Genomic DNA, 20,838 nt, shown 5'->3' with positions numbered 1-20,838 from the left:
GCTCTAAAAAATTATCGTAAACTATTATCTAAATAGAGTTTTGATCATGGCTAAACCGACTTAACTACTACACAAAAAGCTACATAACACATGGTCCAACCATTCGATACAAAATTGACCAATATATGTCCTTTAATTGTTATAAGTCATGACAGGGATAAGGTACAAATATTTAAATTGGGGGGTTCATAAGTAATTTTACTTTTCTTAACATATAGTACTTATCCAAGCCATTTTAATAATCCATATTTGGTAGTACAAGGCAAGCCACATAGTGATTGCCACCAGCATTATATATCAAACCTCTGTGTCTCTCGAGACTTCGTCACTTCACCTTTTCCCTTTTTTCTTTGCCCCACCAAATACGGAGAGAAAAATGGACCTAGCGTGGGCCTCAATTCTGATACTGATACTGATTCTGATATGCACATGGAGGGTGCTGAACTGGTTATGGCTGAAGCCAAAGAGAATCGAAAGGCTTCTGAGAGAGCAAGGCCTTCATGGCAACCCATACAAGCTTCTGGTTGGAGACATGAAGGAGTTTGTCAAGATGCGAAACGAAGCCTTATCCAAACCCATGAATCTCTCTCATGACACAGTGCCTCGACTATTTTCCTATATCCAATATAGTCTCAACAAACATGGTACTTCTATGATTCTTTCTCATGATCTTCTCCTTTTTGCAATTGTCACTTGGGAATTTTATATATTAGCAACGATCATAAAAATATGCATACAATATTATATGGTATACGCAAAGTGGTCAATTCTTTTAGTATATAATCATGACAAAATTTAAAACTAAGATCTTGTTTAAGTTGAGAAATACTCAAACTACCGACATATGTTGTTGTTTTAGCCTGATTCTTATTGTTGGTGATGGTATATGTAGGCAAAAATTGTTTTACATGGTTTGGTACAGTCCCAAGGGTGATACTCACAGATCCTGAGCTGATCAAAGATGTACTCAACAATAATTATGACTTCCGAAAGTCTGTTTCGAATCCGCAAGTGAGATTACTAGCTCCTGGTCTTGTAAGCTACGAGGGAGAAAAGTGGAACAAGCATAGAAAGATAATCAATCCCGCGTTCAATTTAGAAAAGTTAAAGGTTACTTTTCTCTCTCTATATATTGTTATATTGACTTGTGTTTCTTCCGAGAACATTTCAACAAAACATTGATTTTGTGTACGGACAAAAAGAAAATAGTATTAATTCATGATAGAGTTGGTATTACTTTTAAAATTAAGTTTTGATAGATTTATTTTATTAAATAATTTATTTTTTATATTATTTTTTAATAATTTAATTATTAAATTAATTTTTTAATATGTTTATTATTTAAGCTTATAATTTTTTTTAAAATTTAAAAATTATTTTATTTCATAATTTAAATTGACAGATAATCATAAAAATATTTTATATGTTGATTTGAATTTATATAGTAAAGTATCATAAAAATTTTCAAATTTTTTAAAATTTTGCAAACTTGATATATATATTAAAAAAATTTAATCTAGTGGTTAGTACATAAAATGTTTTTATTTTTTTATGAAACTTAAATCGAGAATTTTAGTTTCTCATGTTTGGTAACTAGTTATTTAATATTTATTTTTCAAGAATACAATTTTTTGAGAATCATTTTTATCTTACTTTTTCACAAAAATATTATTATGGGAGTTAAGAATCCAACCTTTCCAAATTAAGAGAAAAGTTATATATATATATATATATATATATATATATATATATATATATATATAAGTATCTTTCTCTTTCTCTTTTCTATTTCTCTTTTTCCCTTCCTCTCTCTCTCTATGCACTCTCACTCCCATTTTCTTCCTCTCTCCCTTTCTCTCCCTCAAACATGTCCATTTTCTTTTTCTTTTTCTTTTTTGTATTTTATTAATTTTTGACCTTGTCAATTTTAATAATAATATTAAAATTTATTTTATTTCTACAGTTTAATTGTATATGTTAACATTTATTTATTTATTTGAATGAAATAAAATAATATATTTTTCCTTCTTAATTATAAGGTGGCATTTTTTTTTGTTTATTTTTGCTTATTGAATTTTGTATTTAAAATTTTTTAACTATAAATCCTTAACTTTTTAAAATAGTTTAATATCATATTTGTAATAAGATTTGTGTAAATAAATATATTTAATGAATTTATTTTCGTATAAGATTTTTTTTTACAAAAAATATTTATATACATGAATATACTATTATAATCGAACATGAAAATCTTGTATGAATATTCACAAAAGCCTTTATAAGTAACAAAATAGATTTTAACTATTATCATGATTCAATATTTGTAATTTTCAAAAATTATAATTTCTAGATATGAAAAAACTTTTCACTAACCAAACACCTCTTTAGAATAAGTAAATCTTTCCTCTAATTGAGTTCAAAGCTTGATTTTGTTTAGCCTGCAACACAATTTTAAATGCAACATCAGTTAGTCTATGTTTCAAATCGAAGTATGAAAGAGAGCATTTGTGTGCTTAAATTCACAAGGGGGATGTTAACCGCTTTCCATTTTCCACTATATCACAGAATATGTTACCATTATTCACCAAATGTTGCGATGATTTGATTAGCAAATGGGAAGGAATGTTGTCTACACACAGATCATGTGAAATGGATGTATGGCCCTTCCTTCGAGAATTGGCTAGTGATGTTATTTCTCGCACATCATTTGGAAGTAGTTATGAAGAAGGAAGAAGAATATTTCAACTTCTAAACGAGCAAACTAAACTTACTCTAGATGTTCTGTTAAAAGTTTACATCCCTGGATGGAGGTAAGACTAACATGTATATTTAACTACGTGATAGACTTAAGTGATCTAGCTTATTGGATGAGCTTGACATATATTTTCATATAGGAAATTGTGATTGAAAATAATACCTATCGTTCATAATTTAAAAAAAAATGGTTTTACAGTAATATTTTCCCATATATTGTGACATCTCTCAATTGCATCTTGGAAAATTAAACTATGTTTACTATTGACAGATCCACCATTATAAGGGTAGTTGATCTAGAAAAGAAGATTCTCTTTATATCATGATTATTACAAGACTGATTTCGTTGACTTGTAGGTTTGTACCTACTCCTATCCATAGAAGGATGAGGGAAATTGACAGAGATATAAAAGCTTCGCTTAAGGGTATTATTAACAAGAGAGAGAAAGCACTGAAGGAGGGTGAAGCCACTAAAAATGACTTGTTAGATATACTTTTGGAGTCAAATCACAAGGAAATTCAAGAACAAGGAAACAAAAAGAACGTTGGAATGAATCTTGAGGAGGTAATGGAAGAATGCAAACTATTCTACTTTGCTGGACAGGAAACAACTGCAGTTTTGCTTGTTTGGACAATGATATTATTAAGTAGGTACCCTGATTGGCAAGCACGTGCAAGGGAGGAAGTTTTACAAGTTTTTGGTGACCGAAAACCAGATTATGATGGCCTAACCCACCTCAAGATTGTAAGTTTGTATTATCATCTTGATACTCTCTAAATTCATAGATAAGCACGATGGTACATAAAACTTTTGTAATTAAATATAAGTAAATTCTAATTAATTTATTATATTTAATGCTATCATTTCAAAAGATACTCTTAAATTAATTATGATTACTATTTTTAATTAACATTATTAAGGATAGTTTAAGAAGTAAAGTTTAATTTTTACATTAAATGAATAAAATTAAATCAATTTAACTAATTTTCTTTAATATATGTAAATTTAAGTATTTTATTTATATATGAGTCAAGAGAATATGTCCTTCATAATTATTGTTATGATGATTATTTTTTGCAACAGGTTACCATGATTTTACACGAGGTTCTTAGGTTATACCCACCGTTTATTGCTCTTTTTCGAAAAGTTGACAAAGATATGAAACTTGGAAACCTATTATTACCGGCTGGAGTGCATATTACCTTACCAATATTAATGGTTCAACATGATTGTGAACTGTGGGGTGATGATGCTAATGAGTTCAAACCTGAGAGATTTTCTGAAGGTGTTCTAAAGGCCACAAATGGAAGAGCTTCATTTTTTCCCTTTGGAGGGGGTCCAAGAATATGCATCGGACAAAACTTTTCCTTGTTGGAAGCAAAGATTGTTGTGTCAATGCTTTTACAACATTTCTCATTTGAACTTTCTCCAAGCTATACTCATGCCCCAACAACTGTGATTAGTCTTCAACCCCAATACGGTGCTCATGTCATTCTACGCAAGGTGGAAATATAAAAATAAAAAATAAAAATTATTAGATCTTATTTCTAGTTTATATTATACTCTTCTTGATGAGTTTATAATGTGTGAAATATGATGTAATAGGATAGTTTTCAACTAACTCTCGTGATTACTAGTAGTAATCATTAGAGTTATTAGTTTGTTATACTTTCTGTTAGACTTGTTATTAATAGAGGCTCTGTTGGACTTATATGTATAAATAAGAGACTTGCTTTCTCATTGTTACATGAAAAAAAAATCATAAATATACAAAAGTATTTTTCATATTCTTTCTATTTTCTCTATATTCTTTTTTCACCTTATACCTAAACACTCCACACATGGTATCAAGAGATTGATAGATCCTTAAATGGCATCAATAGGTTGAGCCTATTATCAAGGCACATTGTCTTCAACATTTTGTTTTTTTATCCTAAGATTCCACTTTGATTCTTGAATGAATCAAATCGCAATGAGGGAAAACTAAACTTGAAGTACATTGTTTAGGAGCAACAGGATCAAATGCTTATGTCGTGGCTTCTATTGTCTCTCTTCACTTTAATCCTTTCATGAGTTCTTGGAAGCGTTCATTTGTATCAGGTCTAGGACAAGATACATGACTTCTTCCATAAACAAATTCAAGCACACACATTAAAATTCAAACAAAGCTTCAATCGACGATACTTGAAGATAAGACTATGGAGGAATATCTTCTATACATTAAAGTGTTAATTAACGCTCTTGCTTCCCTTGGAGAATTAATGTCAACTCAAGAACATGTTGATGTAATATTATAAGGACTTTAGCAAGACTACAATTTTTTGATCTTGGTCATTAAAAGCAAGCTTAAGTCTCTTCCTATTTAGGAAGCTGAAATGTTGTTGATCACACATTAGATGTGACAACAAAAATATCATAAGAAAGTTTTCGTGGAGTCAGCCTCTATTAATTTGACTCAAGCACCAACAATGAATCCTAATTTTAAACAAAGTAATGATGTGACTTAAACCAATCAATTTTCTTAAAATATTGATGTAGATACAAATGATGGAGGAAATTTTAACTTTAATCGTGGTCGTAGTGGTCAAAAAAGTTGTCGTGGTGGTGGTGGTGGTGGTCATTACTCAAATATTCAGTGTCAAGTGTATTATAAGTATGGTTACATTGTTGCAGATTGCTATCATAGGTTTGATCAGAATTATCAACCTACAACAACATACATTTTTCAGGTATTTGATTTGTAAAATTATGGAAATTTTTATAATGCAAACATGTTGCCACAACAAAACTATTATCAATCACACCAACCAGTCATATTTGATTCTCGGAATACACGAAGTCAAATTCCTAGGCTACCAACTCATTTTCAACAACTTGATGTTATGATTACTAACATCGCCACAACTCCTGCTCCTACAAAATGTATCTAGACTCAAGAGCTTCTTATCATGTTACTGGAGTTCAATATTCAACTAAATAATTCATTTGAATGTCTTGACCAAATCTTCTTTGGTAATGGATAAGGTTTGCCCATACACTCTTTTGGTTCATCCTTTTCGTCTCTCCTCACAACTCTAAAGTGTCAATAGCTCTTCATAATCTCTTACGTGTTCCTTCCATTACAAAAGATCTAATAAGGAAAATTTACTAGAGATAATTCAGTTTATTTTGAATATCATGTCATTCATTGCTTTGTTAAAACTCAAGTCACCAATGAAGTGTTGGTGCAACACAATGTGGGTCTTGATGGTCTCTACTTCTTCTCGAATTTACAAATTCATACAACACTAGGATCTTTAGCAACATGTTTAATTTATAATTCTATAAATTCTAATGTTTTCAATAATACTAGATCTTTATCCCACTCATTGGGACATGTTAGATTAGGTCATCCAAATAACCATGTACTCAAAATTACATTATAATAATGTATTTTTTTTTCCAAATAAAAGTAATGGTTTTTGTTCCTGCTTAGAAACACTCCTCTTATCGCTACTTCTTCTCGGTCTTCTAAGTCTTTGGTGCCGATCGAATGCTATCTCCAAAGGGTGGGGAGGGTACTTGCAAAGGCACTCCAACGATCAAGTAAGTGTTTGGTATAGAGCAATAAAGGCTTTTATACAAGATAAATCATACATGTTTCTGTCTCATCACCTATGTATTTATAATGACAGGTTTGGGCCTGTTTGGGCCTGATGGGTCTTCTGTCTTGGGATATGGGTAATAGAGGATTGTTGTCTTTTGATTAGTCTTTAATCGTTGATTAGTCAGAAGATTTCTCATGATTGCATGCTGACCTGTCGTTCAGATTTGTGACCACATGGGTGCTCGGCCTACCTAATGACCGAATGGGTGTTCGACCAACCTCTTTGCCGAATAGGTGTTCGGCCTACCCAATGGCCAAATAGGTGTTCGAACTTCGTAGTGGCCAAATAGGTGTTCGGCCTTCCTAATGGCCAAACACACGCTCGCCCCTCATGTTGGTCGTGTATCGTAACTTATCGGTTATGCTTGTGGCTGGAAGGGTTGTCAGCCTCTCATTAGGCTGATTGGGTGTTTGGCCTTTGATCTGGCCGAAAGAGGGTGTTCTCAGTTCAGTATGCCTTGTCGGCCCTTTTCTAAGCCGATTTGGGTGTTCAGCCTTTATGCTGGCCGAAGGGGTTATTCAGTACAGTACAGTTTCTATTCGGCATGTGTTGGTCATTGATTTGTGATGGGGAAGTGATGGTTATCTATGTCCATAAATGAGGGTGGTGTCTCGGTTACTGTCATTAGTTCACTATTTTTGTGTAATCCTTTTCAGATTGTCCATACATCCCACATTATCTTCGAGGCTTGGAAGATTTTACGTATTTTGCTTCTTCAATGTTGATCTTATTCAAAGGAGGAATGAGGTGGAATGTCTTTGTCATTAGTTGGCTATGCAGATCAATTTTGTGAATCTTTCTAACGAAGGTGTTTTGTGTGTTTTCTTGGTCATTGTGGCATTGAGGGTTGCCACTCGTATTTTTTATTTGATGTCACGGTTTATGTTTCATTTAGGATGGTTGGCGAGGCAAAATGTGGAAATAGAATGAACCTCAATCCAAGATTAATGATGGTGAGTAAGGGTTATGCTCTGTGTTACTTTTAATGAGGTCAAATGGTGGTACTTCAAATCAGGGGGAGTTGGAGTTGTTGACGAAGAAAATTTGAATGTTGTAGTTTGAGTTGGATGTTAACTAGTCAAAAAGGGTTGTGTTGGCTATTATATGCACTTGTATTAACGACAAAAGGGAGAGCTTGGTTAGTGATAGGTGATCATTAAATAGAAGAGTTGATGTTCGTGCTGCAAGGGTGTCCAAGCTTACCATTGAAAAGGACCTATTGTTGGGAAAATGGGTAATATGTCTTTCGAGCAGGCTTTGCTACCACCAAGCGAGTTTGACAACATTGGAGAAGGTCATGTCTAAGGAGCATGCATGTGGTTTCTAGAGGGCTTCTCGTCAGTGATGCTTTATTTGTTCCTAGTTTCCCTTGTAGTAAGTTGAATATTGATTGTGACATTATTAATGGAAAACTTGTGAATGAAGTCGAACTCCTTGATGAGGAAGACATAGATGATTCGTCTGATGAGGGCAAAGACATGCTTTTGTCTTTTGAGAGTGTTGGGGTGGTTAAGGAGTCGATTGAAAAGGATTTTTATGTTTTATTTACTATTGAGGGAGGCACTATCTTTGCCAATGTGGTTTCCAAGGAGGTAGCAGACTGTGTTGATGTTACACTAAGGGTACTTTTGAAGCTTAGGGATTGGCAAGCTCTTTCAAGGATTTTTTGTTTTATTGTGTCTTTTCCATCTTATAGTCGAACAAGGGTTTTATGTTTTGAATATATTGATAATGGTTTTTCGACATTTTTGTTGTGTGAAGCTTTGGCAACATTATTTTTGTATGCATGTCATGTTTTGTGGGGCTCATGTTTGTGGGGCACAAGTGTGTGTGTGTGTTTATACTTCAACTTGGAAGGTTGTGAAAGCTTGGTAGATTAGGATTATATGTAATCACAAAATTTTTTGATTGTTAATGTGCGAAAGCTCAAAAGCTTAGAATCGCATACAGACTTGGAAGTCTACATTTTCTTAGGCACTAGAGTTTAGAAGCTCATAATCGCATACAAACTCGATTGTTCGTGATCGTTTGGGCATGAGAGCTCAAAAGCTTAGAGTATGGACTTGAAAGTTTGTGTTTGCTTATGTGTAAGATCTCGGAAGCATATAATCATATCTGAACTAAGAAATTCATGATTATTAAGGCATGAGAGCTTGAAAGCTCAAAATCGTGGTCAAACTCGAAATTCAAGATTGTTAATTAAGGTATAAGAGCTCGGAAGCTCATAATTGCATTCAAACTCAGAAGTTCATAATTACTAAGGCCCGAGAGATTAGAAGCTCATAACCATGTTTTGAACTTAAAAGTTCGTGATTGCTAAGGTGTGAGAGCTCGAAAGATCATAATCGCATTCAAACTCAAAAGTTCATGATTGCTAAGGCACGAGAACTTGGAACCATAGAATCGTGTTTAAACTTAGAAGCCCATGACTGATAAGGTGCAAGAGCTTAGAAACTTATAATTGTATTCAAACTCAAAAGTTTGTGATTGCTAAGGCGCAAAAGCTTACGATCTCAAAATCATGTTTGAACTCAAAAGTTTATGATTGCTAAGATGCAAGAGCTTAGAAGCTCATAATCGTGTTCAAACTCAGAAGTTTGTGATTGTTAAGGCAGAAGAGCTTATAAGCTTAGAACCACGTTTAAACTTGGAAGTTGTCATTGTTAAGGTGCGATATAGTGGTTGTTGTGATTTGAGAAAAAAAGGAAAGGATTGCATTTATGAGTTATTTGGGATTTTTTACATTCCCTTGAATGCCTCATTAAGACCTCCTTAACTAAAATCCTTTTATTTTTATGGGAGAAAAATATTAAGACAACAAAAAAAGTACACAACCAAACTTTTTGAGTCTAGTTGAAGTAGTGCTTCACATGGGTGGTGTTCCATGTCTTGAGGATAGGTTGGCATGCCAATTCTTCAAGTCAGTATGCACCATTGCTTAAATGTTTGGTGATGTGAAAGGGGTCATCTTAGCAAGAGGCGAGTTTGATCGCTTGTTTTTCTCGTCTTTCTTCTAGCATGTCTCACTAAAAAAGGTCATCTAGGTGGAAAGATTTGGGTTTTAGTTTGGAGTTGTAGCGGCAAACAACTCCTTGTTTGCAAGCTACTTCGTTGATCCTTAATTCTTCTCTTGGTTTGTCGATTAGGTCGAGGTCTATGCTCATGTTCTTGGTATGTTTTGTTAGTTGGAAATGAGGGCGTTTGTAGGAGGTTATCCAAGCTCAACTAGTATCATGGCATTTGTACCAAATGTTAGGAAGAAAAAGTCTCTTTAATGGTGGATTGAGGGGTGCAATGCTATGCCCAAAGGATGCTAGGGAGTTTGTCAAGCCATGCTCCCTTAGAAGGTCCAAAATGTTTCCTTAGTTTATTTAGAGGCACCGTCAATGAGGCAATCAATGTTGGGGGGTATGCATCCTTTAGGTAGATTTTTTTTAGGTCAATGTAATCAACGCACATACGCCACTTTCCATTTGATTTTTGACCATCACCATATTGGCAAGCCACGTTGTATATGTGACTTCTCTAATGAAGCCAACAATTTTCAGTTTTCTTGCTTCTTGTTTGGATGGATATGTCTTTCATCACCCAGTTTTTGCCTTCTCTAAGCAATCAACTTTGCTTCTCAATAGATAGAGAGTTTGTCACATACAAAGTTAGGGTTAAAACCTGACATATCAACGTTAATCCAGGCAAATAGGCTAGTGTTGTTGAGAAGGATTTGAGTAATACCTAAATGGATTTTGAAAGGTAGGTATTTGCTAATCTTGGTCACTTGATTCGATTGAGGGCCGATTTGGAGGCTTTCCAACTTACCAGTGGGTGTTGAACAATTGTCTTCATACTCAAATCGAGGGTTAAGGTCGAGACCGGTGACAAGTGGTGAGGCGTTTGGTTTTTCTACATGTTCAATGGTAGTGGAGGTAATTTTTTTACCATGAGTAGTTTTGAGGCTCTCAATATAACATCATGTTGCTAAGTATTAGTTTACTTAAACTATAGTTATTCTACCATCACTGGCTAGGAATTTCATTGTTAGGTGGGGTGTGGATACCATGGTGCCTAAGGCATTGAGGGTGGGTCATCTGAGGATGATGTTATATGATGTGGTTGCATCCACCAACAAATATTTGATACTTAATGATTTGGTGTGTCTGCCACTTCCGAACTTGGTTGAGAGTTTCTCGTAGTCTCTTGTGTTGACTACTCGACTTGTGAACCCTAGTGTGACACCCTCTACCCCAACATACATATAGAAAAATTATAAAACATATTCTTGGGTTAAATAAAATCTTTAGAATTAAAATAATAGTTCTATTAACATAAGAGTAGAAAATTCACATTCATAAACTTAAATCATGGTTAAATGCGAAATTTATAGCAAAAAGAAACATGAGTCTTTCTAAAAAAAATACAATAATGAAATCCTAAACTAAGCCTAGCTATGCCCCAATGTTACATATCCTATCAGAGCATGCCCAACTGAAGCCTAAGCCTCATCACCAACATCCTCATGCTGATGATCACCTGCAACACAATTTAAACACATACAAAGAACAACAAGGGAGTGAGAAACATCTCACTCGGTTCTAAATGTAGAAATAACAGTTAGGTAACACATAAATAAATTATACAAGCACAGTCATAGCTACTCATTAATCAGATGAAATTTCAATTTTTACATATAATACATACATAGTCATTCATCATGCAAGGATGTCATGGATTCGACTCATAGATACATGCATGTGGCGCCAGTCACGTGTCTCATAATCATACATCATAGCTTGTTACATCATTAGTGACCCTAAGGTACACCTTGTTAGCTTGTTACATCATGAGTGACCCTAAGATACACCTTGTTACATCATGAGTGACCCTAAGGTACACCTTGTTAGCTTGTTACATCGTTGGTGACCCTAAGGTACACCTTGTTACATCATGAGTGACCCTAAGGTACACCTTGTTAGCTTGTTACATCGTTGGTGACCCTAAAGTACACCTTGTTAGTTCATATATATACATGATGCATGTCACATGTTCACAAACTCATGGATTCATCACTTCACTTATCATGGAATTTCATGTCTTATCACATTTCACATTTTCATAGTCATAGCTTATCTCATCCCATCATCACATTTCACATCCTCATAGTCTTAGTGTTCACATTAGCACATTCTCATTCACATAATGTCTCATGTCATTTGTTCATATTTCACAGGAACCCACAGAACACTCTAATTTATATCAAAACATATCTAATTTTGAAATCAAATACATATTTCAAGGAATGTAACAGAGCATTCAGAAAGCAAAATAGAAAACATTCATATTTTTCCTGTTTTTCATAGGATTCTCTTAGGAACCCACAAAGCACTATAATTCATATCAAAACATATATATTCTCAAAATTAATTACATATTCACACATTACATCCAACATGGAACACAATAGAACAATTAGAAGATAAAATAGAAAACATTCATATTTTGCCTGTTCCTAGAAGCATGCATCAGGCAAGGGATTGGGGACCAATCCTACTACCCAACAATTATTCCCACACTCCCGAGCGAGGTTTCTCATCCCTTACCTCGATAATCAGGAGATAAAACTAAAGCAGGACCTTGCTAGTCTCCTCTTCTAGGTTCCCCTTAGTCTTCAAAGAATGTAGAAGAAAAGAAGTCAGAAGTGAAAAATGTGCTTTTGGAAGTTCCAGAGCGTGCTATTTATAGACGTTAGGAGTGGCCAGAACGACCTGTTTCGAATCTGGAACGATCCATTCTGGACCCATTTGTTATGCGTAAAAGTCACATCCGAAACGACCCGTTCTGTGGTTAAGTTTAACCCACAACGACCATGTCTAGAACAGCCCGTTCTTAAACTAGAACGACCCATTCTCAACTAGGGTTATAGGTCATTTTAATAGTTTGGAACGGCCCATTCCAGTTCTAGAACGGACCTTTTTAGGCTACTAAAATTCAAAATATTAAAAATAATTTTCGTAAATATTTATTTTTAAAAACCTCTAAAATATTTTATAAAACCCATTTAATTAATTAAAAAATTATAAGAAAATAATCTCCATAAATATAAAAATAAATAATAATTAACCATTGTATTAGTAAAAAATTTGGGGTGTTACACCTAGAGGTTCGTTATATGGTTTAATATCGTCATGGGGTAGTTGCATATGAAAGAATGTGTCCCAATATAGGATATTAACTGAGTTGCCTTGATCTATAAGGGTTTTTTGTACTTTCCAATTGACAATTTAAATAAAAATGACCATGAGGTCATCTTGATTTGGATCCATGCCTAGGAAATCTTCATTGGTGAAGGAGATAGGGGGTATCAATTAAGTAACCTATTGTGCTAGCTATGATTTTATTGATGGCCTTGAGATGCTTTTTGTGTGATGAGCTAGTGGAACTACCACTGACGAAGCAGCCAACAATAACGTATATGAAGGTTTTGTCATTATCTTCATTATTGTTTTGTGAGTTAATAGCTTCCCAAAAAAGGTTTTGATCATTGTTGTATTGCTAGCATTGATTATCCCCATTCCACTATTTGCATAGTGACAATTCAACATTGCATGGTGTACTAGATGGAATTGTGGTAGTCAAAGGTCATTGTACTAGGATCGGCTTAGGGTTGTCGATTGTCATGGAAGTTCTTACTATGTTGCTATCCATAGTCTAGTTCCAAGTGGAGGTTATGTGGTTGAAGGATTGTTTACTTCGGACCCATGGTGGGCACTGATGTTGTTACCAAAATTTGCAAGTACTCCAAAAGTGGGGATGACGTTCTAATTATTTCAATATATGTGAACATATGGACACTTATAAAGACACTCTGACTCTCAAGTTAGAAGGAGTTTAAGTTAAGAATGAGATTAAGATTAAAGTGATACATGGTGTCCTATATATAAGTGATTGATCATATCTCTAATATAGAGATAATGTTGCATGATTTTATGAGATAATTTTGTTCATAAACAAGTATATTATTCTTGATATTGTATGATATCTTAAAGATGTATTTTAACGATTACATAGAGATATTATTCTCAATGGATGAAAGTGCTTCTATAGCTGTTGGAAATGATTTATTCAAGATTATGCCCTACTTAACTCGTTTGACCATAAGATGAGTTCAACTTGATCAAATTGGACAATAAAAATTCATTTCTAAAAATAACCAATATTTTACCTAAAGAAGTAACCATATATTTCAATTCAAGTATAAAGTATAACATGACATAAAAAGTTTAAAAGGGAGGTTTTCTGGTGACATCCAATCACATTGACACTTATCTTGATGTCTATTTAATTTATTTTATTTTATACAATTTAAATTATTTATCAAAAATTCGAGTAAATTTAATTTGTATTAGTTTAATAAATTATTGGTTAGATTATATTTAAAGCGTTAGAGTTTAAAAGGGTTAGAGATGATGTATGCAAAGGAACTTTTTTAAGATATCAGATACCTCAAGTTTGTTAAGGGACGATAGTCTGGAGCCACAACCTTTAAAAGCTACCTTCTTTTTGTCTGTGACCATGGTTTGCTGCAAACACCTCCACCCCTATCCACCCTATGATGCTCCACCAACATGTTGTAGAGTCAAACAAGGGTATTTTATTATTTATTCCCCTTTTCTTTTAGCTTTATTGCATTTTTACTTGGTGTAATGTCTTTTGTATATACTTACACTTCATCTGAGCCTTTATAATGATAACAAATACTAATAAGGAAAAAAACATTGCAATATATAGGAAAAAATAAACAAACCTCAAAAGCCAAGAAGAGTAAATGACTGAATGTGAAGAAATAATTTCCTTTTCACGAAAACAAGAACTACATACAGGCAACAGGGAGAAAATGAAAAAATGAAAGTGTCGGTGCAGAAGGAGAACAATTTGAACTTTGATTGGATGAAATGAAAAAGATTTCTTCTTGTGTACATTGCCTTTTACAATCACTACAAGAAAAAATAGGATTATTTATGGAAGAAATCTGTAGATAAGCATGAAAATCCGTAGATAAGTCTTAATTATCTACGGATTATGTACAACCAAAAATCCGTAGATAATAAGGTCGTAGATAACGTTATCTATGGATAAACTTCGTAGATAACGTTATCTATGGAAAGTTTATCCGTAGATAACCTTATATAACGTTATATATGGAAAGTTTATCCGTAGATAACCTTATATAGAGACATACCTATGGATTACCCACGAAAATTGTTATCTATGGATAAGATTTAAAAGACTTACCTATAGAATTATATATGGGTGAGGTTATCTATGAAAATTTCTGTCAAAATTTTTTTGTTTAATTTTAATAAATTTATTAATATACCAATCCTCATATTTGGTCTCTCAAGGATGCTATTTCACGACACTTCACTTTTCAATGTGTTTTGTCCTTCTTGTTCAATTTCTAGGAAACTTCCCGAAAGGTCACCCATCCCTATATTACTCCAAGTCAAGCACACTTAATTATGGAGTTTTGATGAGATAAGCTACCGAAAAGCAAATGCATGTTATCAGTATAAGTAGTACAAATTAATTCATTTAAGTCATCCTCAACTATACAATCTCATACTTATACTATCTTTGGATCCCTCTCATTTCGGTGTGTCTGGACCGCTATAAAAATATATAATAATTATATTACCAATAATAATAATTATATTATATTTAATTAATTTTTATTTATATATATACTTGACTTTTTAATTACTCTGAATCCCGAACTTGAAATAAATGTCATTCATGCAAGTTTGCGAAAACCTCAGCCAAATTCGTTTAAGGAGGCTGTGAGACAAAACCCGAATTCTCCTCAGGAATTGAATCTGAAGAAGTTTTTGGTTCTACAAAAATTTTTATCAAAAACACACAGAGATCCTCACTCTGTTACAGGTTTATATGTAGCCGTGAAAAGTTACTTCAACCAAAGGTTCGCCTGTATAGAAGAATCTCCCATTTGCAAGAAAATCAAAAATGGAAGATGTCCTTGTAAAATCAAGTTTTTGTTCAGAAAGGCAAAACTTGATCTAGAAAACTTCAGGCCTGTCATCTTCGAAGACATGCCTATAAACATTAAAACATTACTGGACTATGGATGTTTGGATTCTGTTCTCATCCATCCCACCGAAAAGTTCGATGGTTTCGACCCTTCAATCAACGAAGCCTGGTTCCGTAAACCCTAAACCATAAACCCTAAACTCTCAATGAAAGCACCAATTCTCCTATGGGAGTATGTCCTGTAAGGGTTTGTGAGGTTCCTGTAAAAGGAAGGGTTTGTGTTTGGGTTCTGTTTGTCATTTTCTAGGCTTGGCTAGAATATATTTGTTAGAACTGGTGATGGTAGAAGTATTAGTTCCAAGACTGAGCTTAGAAAGTTGCTTAGAGATTTTTTCTAAATCTCCGTTTATTGGATGAGTTTTTGTTTTCAGGATTTCCAAAACCTGATCTATCTTTTCCTCCAAAAGTCTTATCCTAGAAAGGATAATATTTTGGGTCTTGTTAACGCTATCTAGATTCTCTATAAGAGTCTCTAGATCTCTCTTAGTGGCCAGAACGTTACCGCTCTGATACCAGCAAAAACTGGTACCTGAGAAAATTTGTTGGAGAAAGGGTGTGCTCCTTTTTTTTTATATGTTTATAAAATTAGAAAGAGGAATAGTAATTATACTACTATATTGATAATAAAAATAAATAGCAATATAAAGATGGGGAACAGGAAAATTATATGATACTATATGTAAATGACCGTTAGGAAAATAAAATATCATAAAATACCCCAGGAAAGGTGGCAGAGCCTCCTAGTTAGGGATTTTTAAGCAAGCCTTAAATAAAACTCAGAGCAGATAGAGCGGAAGACAATAAGAGATACATGATAGTTCTCAGAAATGCACAATAAGTTATAATTTTTAACATAATATAAAATATGATGAACAACCAGAACTCATTTATGTGTGAATTTGAGATTATGAAAGTTTTGAGAGAAAAAGAATTATTTTAATAATAATTTTCTGGATCTTCTGGGAACTTTGAGGACTTACCAACAGCCCACACCAAGGGCCTTACAATGGCCTCAGCTTACCCTCCAGACAAATTCCTTAAAAAAAATTTCTTATTCTTTCAAACAGATATCAAGGGCACACCTGATTTCTCAGGCTTACAAATCCCAGGTTTTCACAAAAGAGTTCAGAGTTCTAAATCATATTCGCATATGTTAAAAAAAATAACTAAGGCATTCTAAGAACTACCAATGATGGTTTTAGCCTACCATCTTAAAGACAAATACTTACAAAGCTATATTGATGAAAGAGGAAATTACAAACTGGAAAGGAAACTTGCAAATTCTCTCTACACACTTATCATAGGTTTTTTTCTTGGTTTTTCTTAGTCGTCTGTCTCTGTTTTTCTCTGATGGAGAGAGTCCTTATATAGACAAAACATATTACTAAAAGACAAAAGAAAAAAAAGACTCAAGTACCCCTTCAGTCAAGTATGGTCAGGTTTTCCATACATTTACTGTGTCACAGGGTATTTGAATAGACAGAAAGCATAAATTACAGATAGACCTTATCTAAAGTAGATTCTCTGAAGATAAGGTTTTGTTCTTTGCTGGGACAACTGTATTCCAATGTTTTCTGTCCAACTTTATCGTAGTTCTCATTTAGAGACTAAAATTTCTTCGTCTTCTCCGACATCTTGCATTTCAGAAGATCCGGCCATAGACTGTGTGTCCGTGGGTGTTTGTTGCCCAAAACATCCACCATCTTCATAGATTTCTTTGTGTCTTTTTTCCCTTTGGAAAAATTGCACAAGTTTGTTGTTGTTTTCTGTTGGGAAAGGGATAAAGAACTTTTCGTTTTCTCCAAGGAGGAACAACTTTGTGTTATGAGACTCTTTAATCAGGTTGAATTCTTCTTCATCAATGGTTGAGAAGAACCAATTGTATCCCATTATTTGAGCTCTGTATAGGCAATACTGATAATGTGAATTGCCTTGAACATCCCATGATTCATACCCATCATGGTATAAAACTCCTGGATATTCTTTGTGTCCTTCAGTAAGCAGCTTCATTACATGAGTTGGATACTGATTTGTTGAAAAATTACTTGGACAAGTAACAATCTTGACAGTAAAGTGGCACATGAAGATTGCTTGTATTGAGTTAATGGCTTCGTTGATTGAAGGGTCAAAACCATCGAACTTTTCGGTGGGATGGATGAGAATAGAATCCAAACATCCATAGTCCAGTAATGTTTTAACGTTTATAGGCAAGTCTTCGAAGATGACAGGCCTGAAGTTTTCTAGATCAAGTTTTGCCTTTCTGAACAAAAACTTGATTTTACAAGGACATCTTCCATTTTTTATTTCCTTGCAAATGGGAGATTCTTCTATACAGGCGAACCTTTGGTTGAAGTAACTTTTCACGGCTACATATAAACTTGTAACAGAGTGAGGATCTCTGTGTGCTTTTGATAAAAAATTTTGTAGAACCAAAAACTTCTTTAGATTCAATTCCTGAGGAGAATTTGGGTTTTGTCTCACAGCCTCCTTAAACGAATTTGGCTGAGGTTTTCGCAAACTTGCATGAATGACATTTATTTCAGGTTCTGGATTCAGAGCCTTTTTTATTTTTGTCAAATCAATGGTGTCCAGTTCCAAAGCCTTTTCTGCCTCTTCTCGAGAGTAAAAGCCTTTGTAACGAGGATTTTGTAAACCTTCCTTGGCAGTGCACAAGTCGGTAAAATTTGTATAGACACCCTTGTAGGGGCCAGATAACAAGACAAAAAATGTATATCCTTTTCCTGACGGAGAGGCTTTGTTTAGGAGTGGAACTCCTTGGTTGTCTGTTATACAAAATTTATACAGGGCACAAATGATGCCTTTTTTAATTGAACAAATTAGTTGTTCATTTGTCTCAATACATCTGGGGATATTCCAAATATTATCAATTATACAATTGAATTTTTCATTTGTATTTTCCCTACCAGGGTAGAGAAATTCATTTGTTAGTATTGGCAACTCTTGGTTACCAAACTTCATTTTTTGTCGCACGCCAGGGTATGAAACCTTAGATGGTTTCATTGTCTACCATTCCTGCAAAACGGGAAAGAATGTCAGCAGCAATGTTTTTTATTCCTTTGATGTGTTCAAAATTTATTTTTACCCCATTATGATAGATAAATTCTTGGAATAAAAGCCATCTTTTATGAGGTTTTTTATCAGAATTTATTTGTGAATTACCATAAGCCACAATTGCTTCACAGTCAGTTCTAATGGTAATTTCTTTTTTATTTATCAAAAATAGTTCAAAAGATTTTAGACTATTGATGACAGCGTTCACCTCGTAATCTGTTGAGGTAGAATATATTTGTGGTTTTGTATGATATTTCCCAGAAGCATATCTACATATTTGTTCTTCAGAAATATTTTCAAATTTGTTCTTTTTCTTTTTGAGGATACCACCCCATCCCATTTCGCAACCATCACATTCAACTACTAGGTAGTCTGAATCGAGAGGTAAGGATAAAGAAGGGAGGGTTTTTACCATTTCTTTAATCCGCTTAACCAACTTTATATCTTCAGAATTAAAATTCCTTTGTCCGGTTAAACTTGTTTTATTATATAAAGGGGCAGTAAATTTTCCTAAGTCTTTTATAAAATTTCTTGCATAGTTAAGTAATCCCAAAAATGCTCGGAGAGTTTTCACATCTTCCATTTTATCGGGAGAAGCAAGAATTTTTTGTGAGATATGGGGTTGGAGTTTTATTTTACCATTCCCAATTTCTGTTCCTAAAAAGGAGATATGAGTCTTACATATTTCCATTTTGGATTTTGAAACAATTAAACCAAATTTTTCAAAAAGGTGTAATACTTGTTTCAAGTGAAGAAAATGTTCTTCTTTTGTCTTAGAAAATACAAGTACATCATCTATATATGTACAAGTAAAATTTTTATATTCTCCAAAAATATTATCCATTTTTCTTTGGAAAATTTGTGGTGCATTTTTTAGTCCGAAAGGCATGACTTTCCATTCGAAAAGTCCCTAAGAACAAGAAAATGCAGTCCATTTTATAGAGTCAGGATGCATCTTAACTTGATGAAATCCTGATTTCAAATCGAACATAGAAAACCATTTTGCTTTCTGAATTCTATTTATCAAGACTTCTTTTGAAGGTATAGTATAACCATCTATATGAGTATTATCATTCAGACGTTTATTGTAACGACCCGCCCCGGTCTCTACACTTAGTGGAATCGCACTACAACTAGTTAACTAAGAGAATATTAGACTGGATAACACATACATACAGGCATAAATATAAAGAAAAAAAATAATTAAGTTTCTGTATATAAAATATAGCACCATATATGTACAGTCATCCCAAAATATCCCTTAGTGTCGGTCAAGCACTGACAATAAAAATGTTACCCAGAATGGTAACTCAAAACACGAGACTCAGCTCCTCGTCTCACAACGATCATCTCTACTCCCAAGCTATCCCTGACCTGCTCCCACACCAAGTATGATCATCGCAGTTCCACCACATGGAAAACAGAAGGGTAAGCTAGAATTCAAAGATCAATAATACAAGTACAGAATAAAAATTCTATACTACACATGCATTCCAAATCCTGTCCCTAAGGAACCTTTCATCTCAATCAATCATTCATTCACCAAACATGAAGTCAAACACCACACTTCATCATATTAATAATCATGCAATGAATGCAACTCATGACAGATATGCATACATATCAATCATCTAATGCGTCGTCACGCATACACCTAGGAGATCTCCATAACAATAGAGCTGTATAAGTGACATTCCATCCTACCGAAACCACCCCAACCGTTTTCACGCCCAAAGCGCCCGCTCGGTCACAGCTAAACAGGATATAATCCTCCCTCAGGTTTACTCGGATGATGTCACTTACACACTTGGAAGTCCAGATCCACCGTCAGGTATAGCACAGCTGGGTACGGGCTTACCACGACCTTGGCATGCATTAACCAAGTCAATAGTGGAGTTCGCCCACCGACTATCCGCAAGGATCCACGCACCTTCCCGAGTACTTGGTTAAGGGAATAACCCTCGACCTCATACCCCGCTCCAACACTAGCTAAGGACTTAGAGGAGACTCACCCAACCTAGTGGCCTATCTGAGCACCACTCTCCCAAATCTAGTGGCCTCCCAGAGCACCACTCTCATATATCAGTGGCCTATCCAAGCACCACTCTCAAGAGACTCTATGTGAGCTCTTCTAGTTCGAAAATAATTTTCCTCTCCTCAAGTCCTAGGCTAGACTCATACCATAGGCATCACATGCAATCAGGCATCATACATCATAATGGTCTGCCCACCATCATGATCAACAATCATACACATGTCATAAGA

The 20,838-nt window shown here is 34.2% G+C and overlaps 1 protein-coding gene across 1 annotated transcript; it reads left to right on the top strand.

The window, feature by feature from the left end:
- The first annotated feature begins 268 nt into the window (after window positions 1-268).
- LOC109813761 (cytochrome P450 72A68) lies at window positions 269-4,540 on the top strand. Its single transcript, XM_020378014.3, has 5 exons — window positions 269-644; window positions 893-1,110; window positions 2,566-2,810; window positions 3,112-3,499; window positions 3,839-4,540. Exons 1-5 carry the CDS (start codon window positions 377-379, stop codon window positions 4,268-4,270), a joined length of 1,551 nt encoding a protein of 516 aa, XP_020233603.1. The 5' UTR covers window positions 269-376; the 3' UTR covers window positions 4,271-4,540.
- Window positions 4,541-20,838: the final 16,298 nt, after the last annotated feature.

This window comes from Cajanus cajan, chromosome 10 (assembly GCF_000230855.2).
Source record: "Cajanus cajan strain Asha chromosome 10, NIPB_CcT2T_4, whole genome shotgun sequence".
In the NCBI taxonomy this organism is placed as follows: Eukaryota; Viridiplantae; Streptophyta; class Magnoliopsida; order Fabales; family Fabaceae; genus Cajanus; species Cajanus cajan.
The sequence above is the reverse complement of the archived record's forward strand: the minus strand, read 5'-3'. Positions and strand labels throughout refer to the sequence as shown.

Coding starts and splice junctions, on each gene's coding strand:
- LOC109813761 (XM_020378014.3), top strand. CDS start 377: ATGGACCTAGCGTGGGCCTCAATTCTGATACTGATACTGATTCTGATA. Junction 1,111..2,565: donor TCAATTTAGAAAAGTTAAAG/GTTACTTTTCTC, acceptor ACTATATCACAG/AATATGTTACCATTATTCAC. Junction 2,811..3,111: donor GTTTACATCCCTGGATGGAG/GTAAGACTAACA, acceptor GTTGACTTGTAG/GTTTGTACCTACTCCTATCC.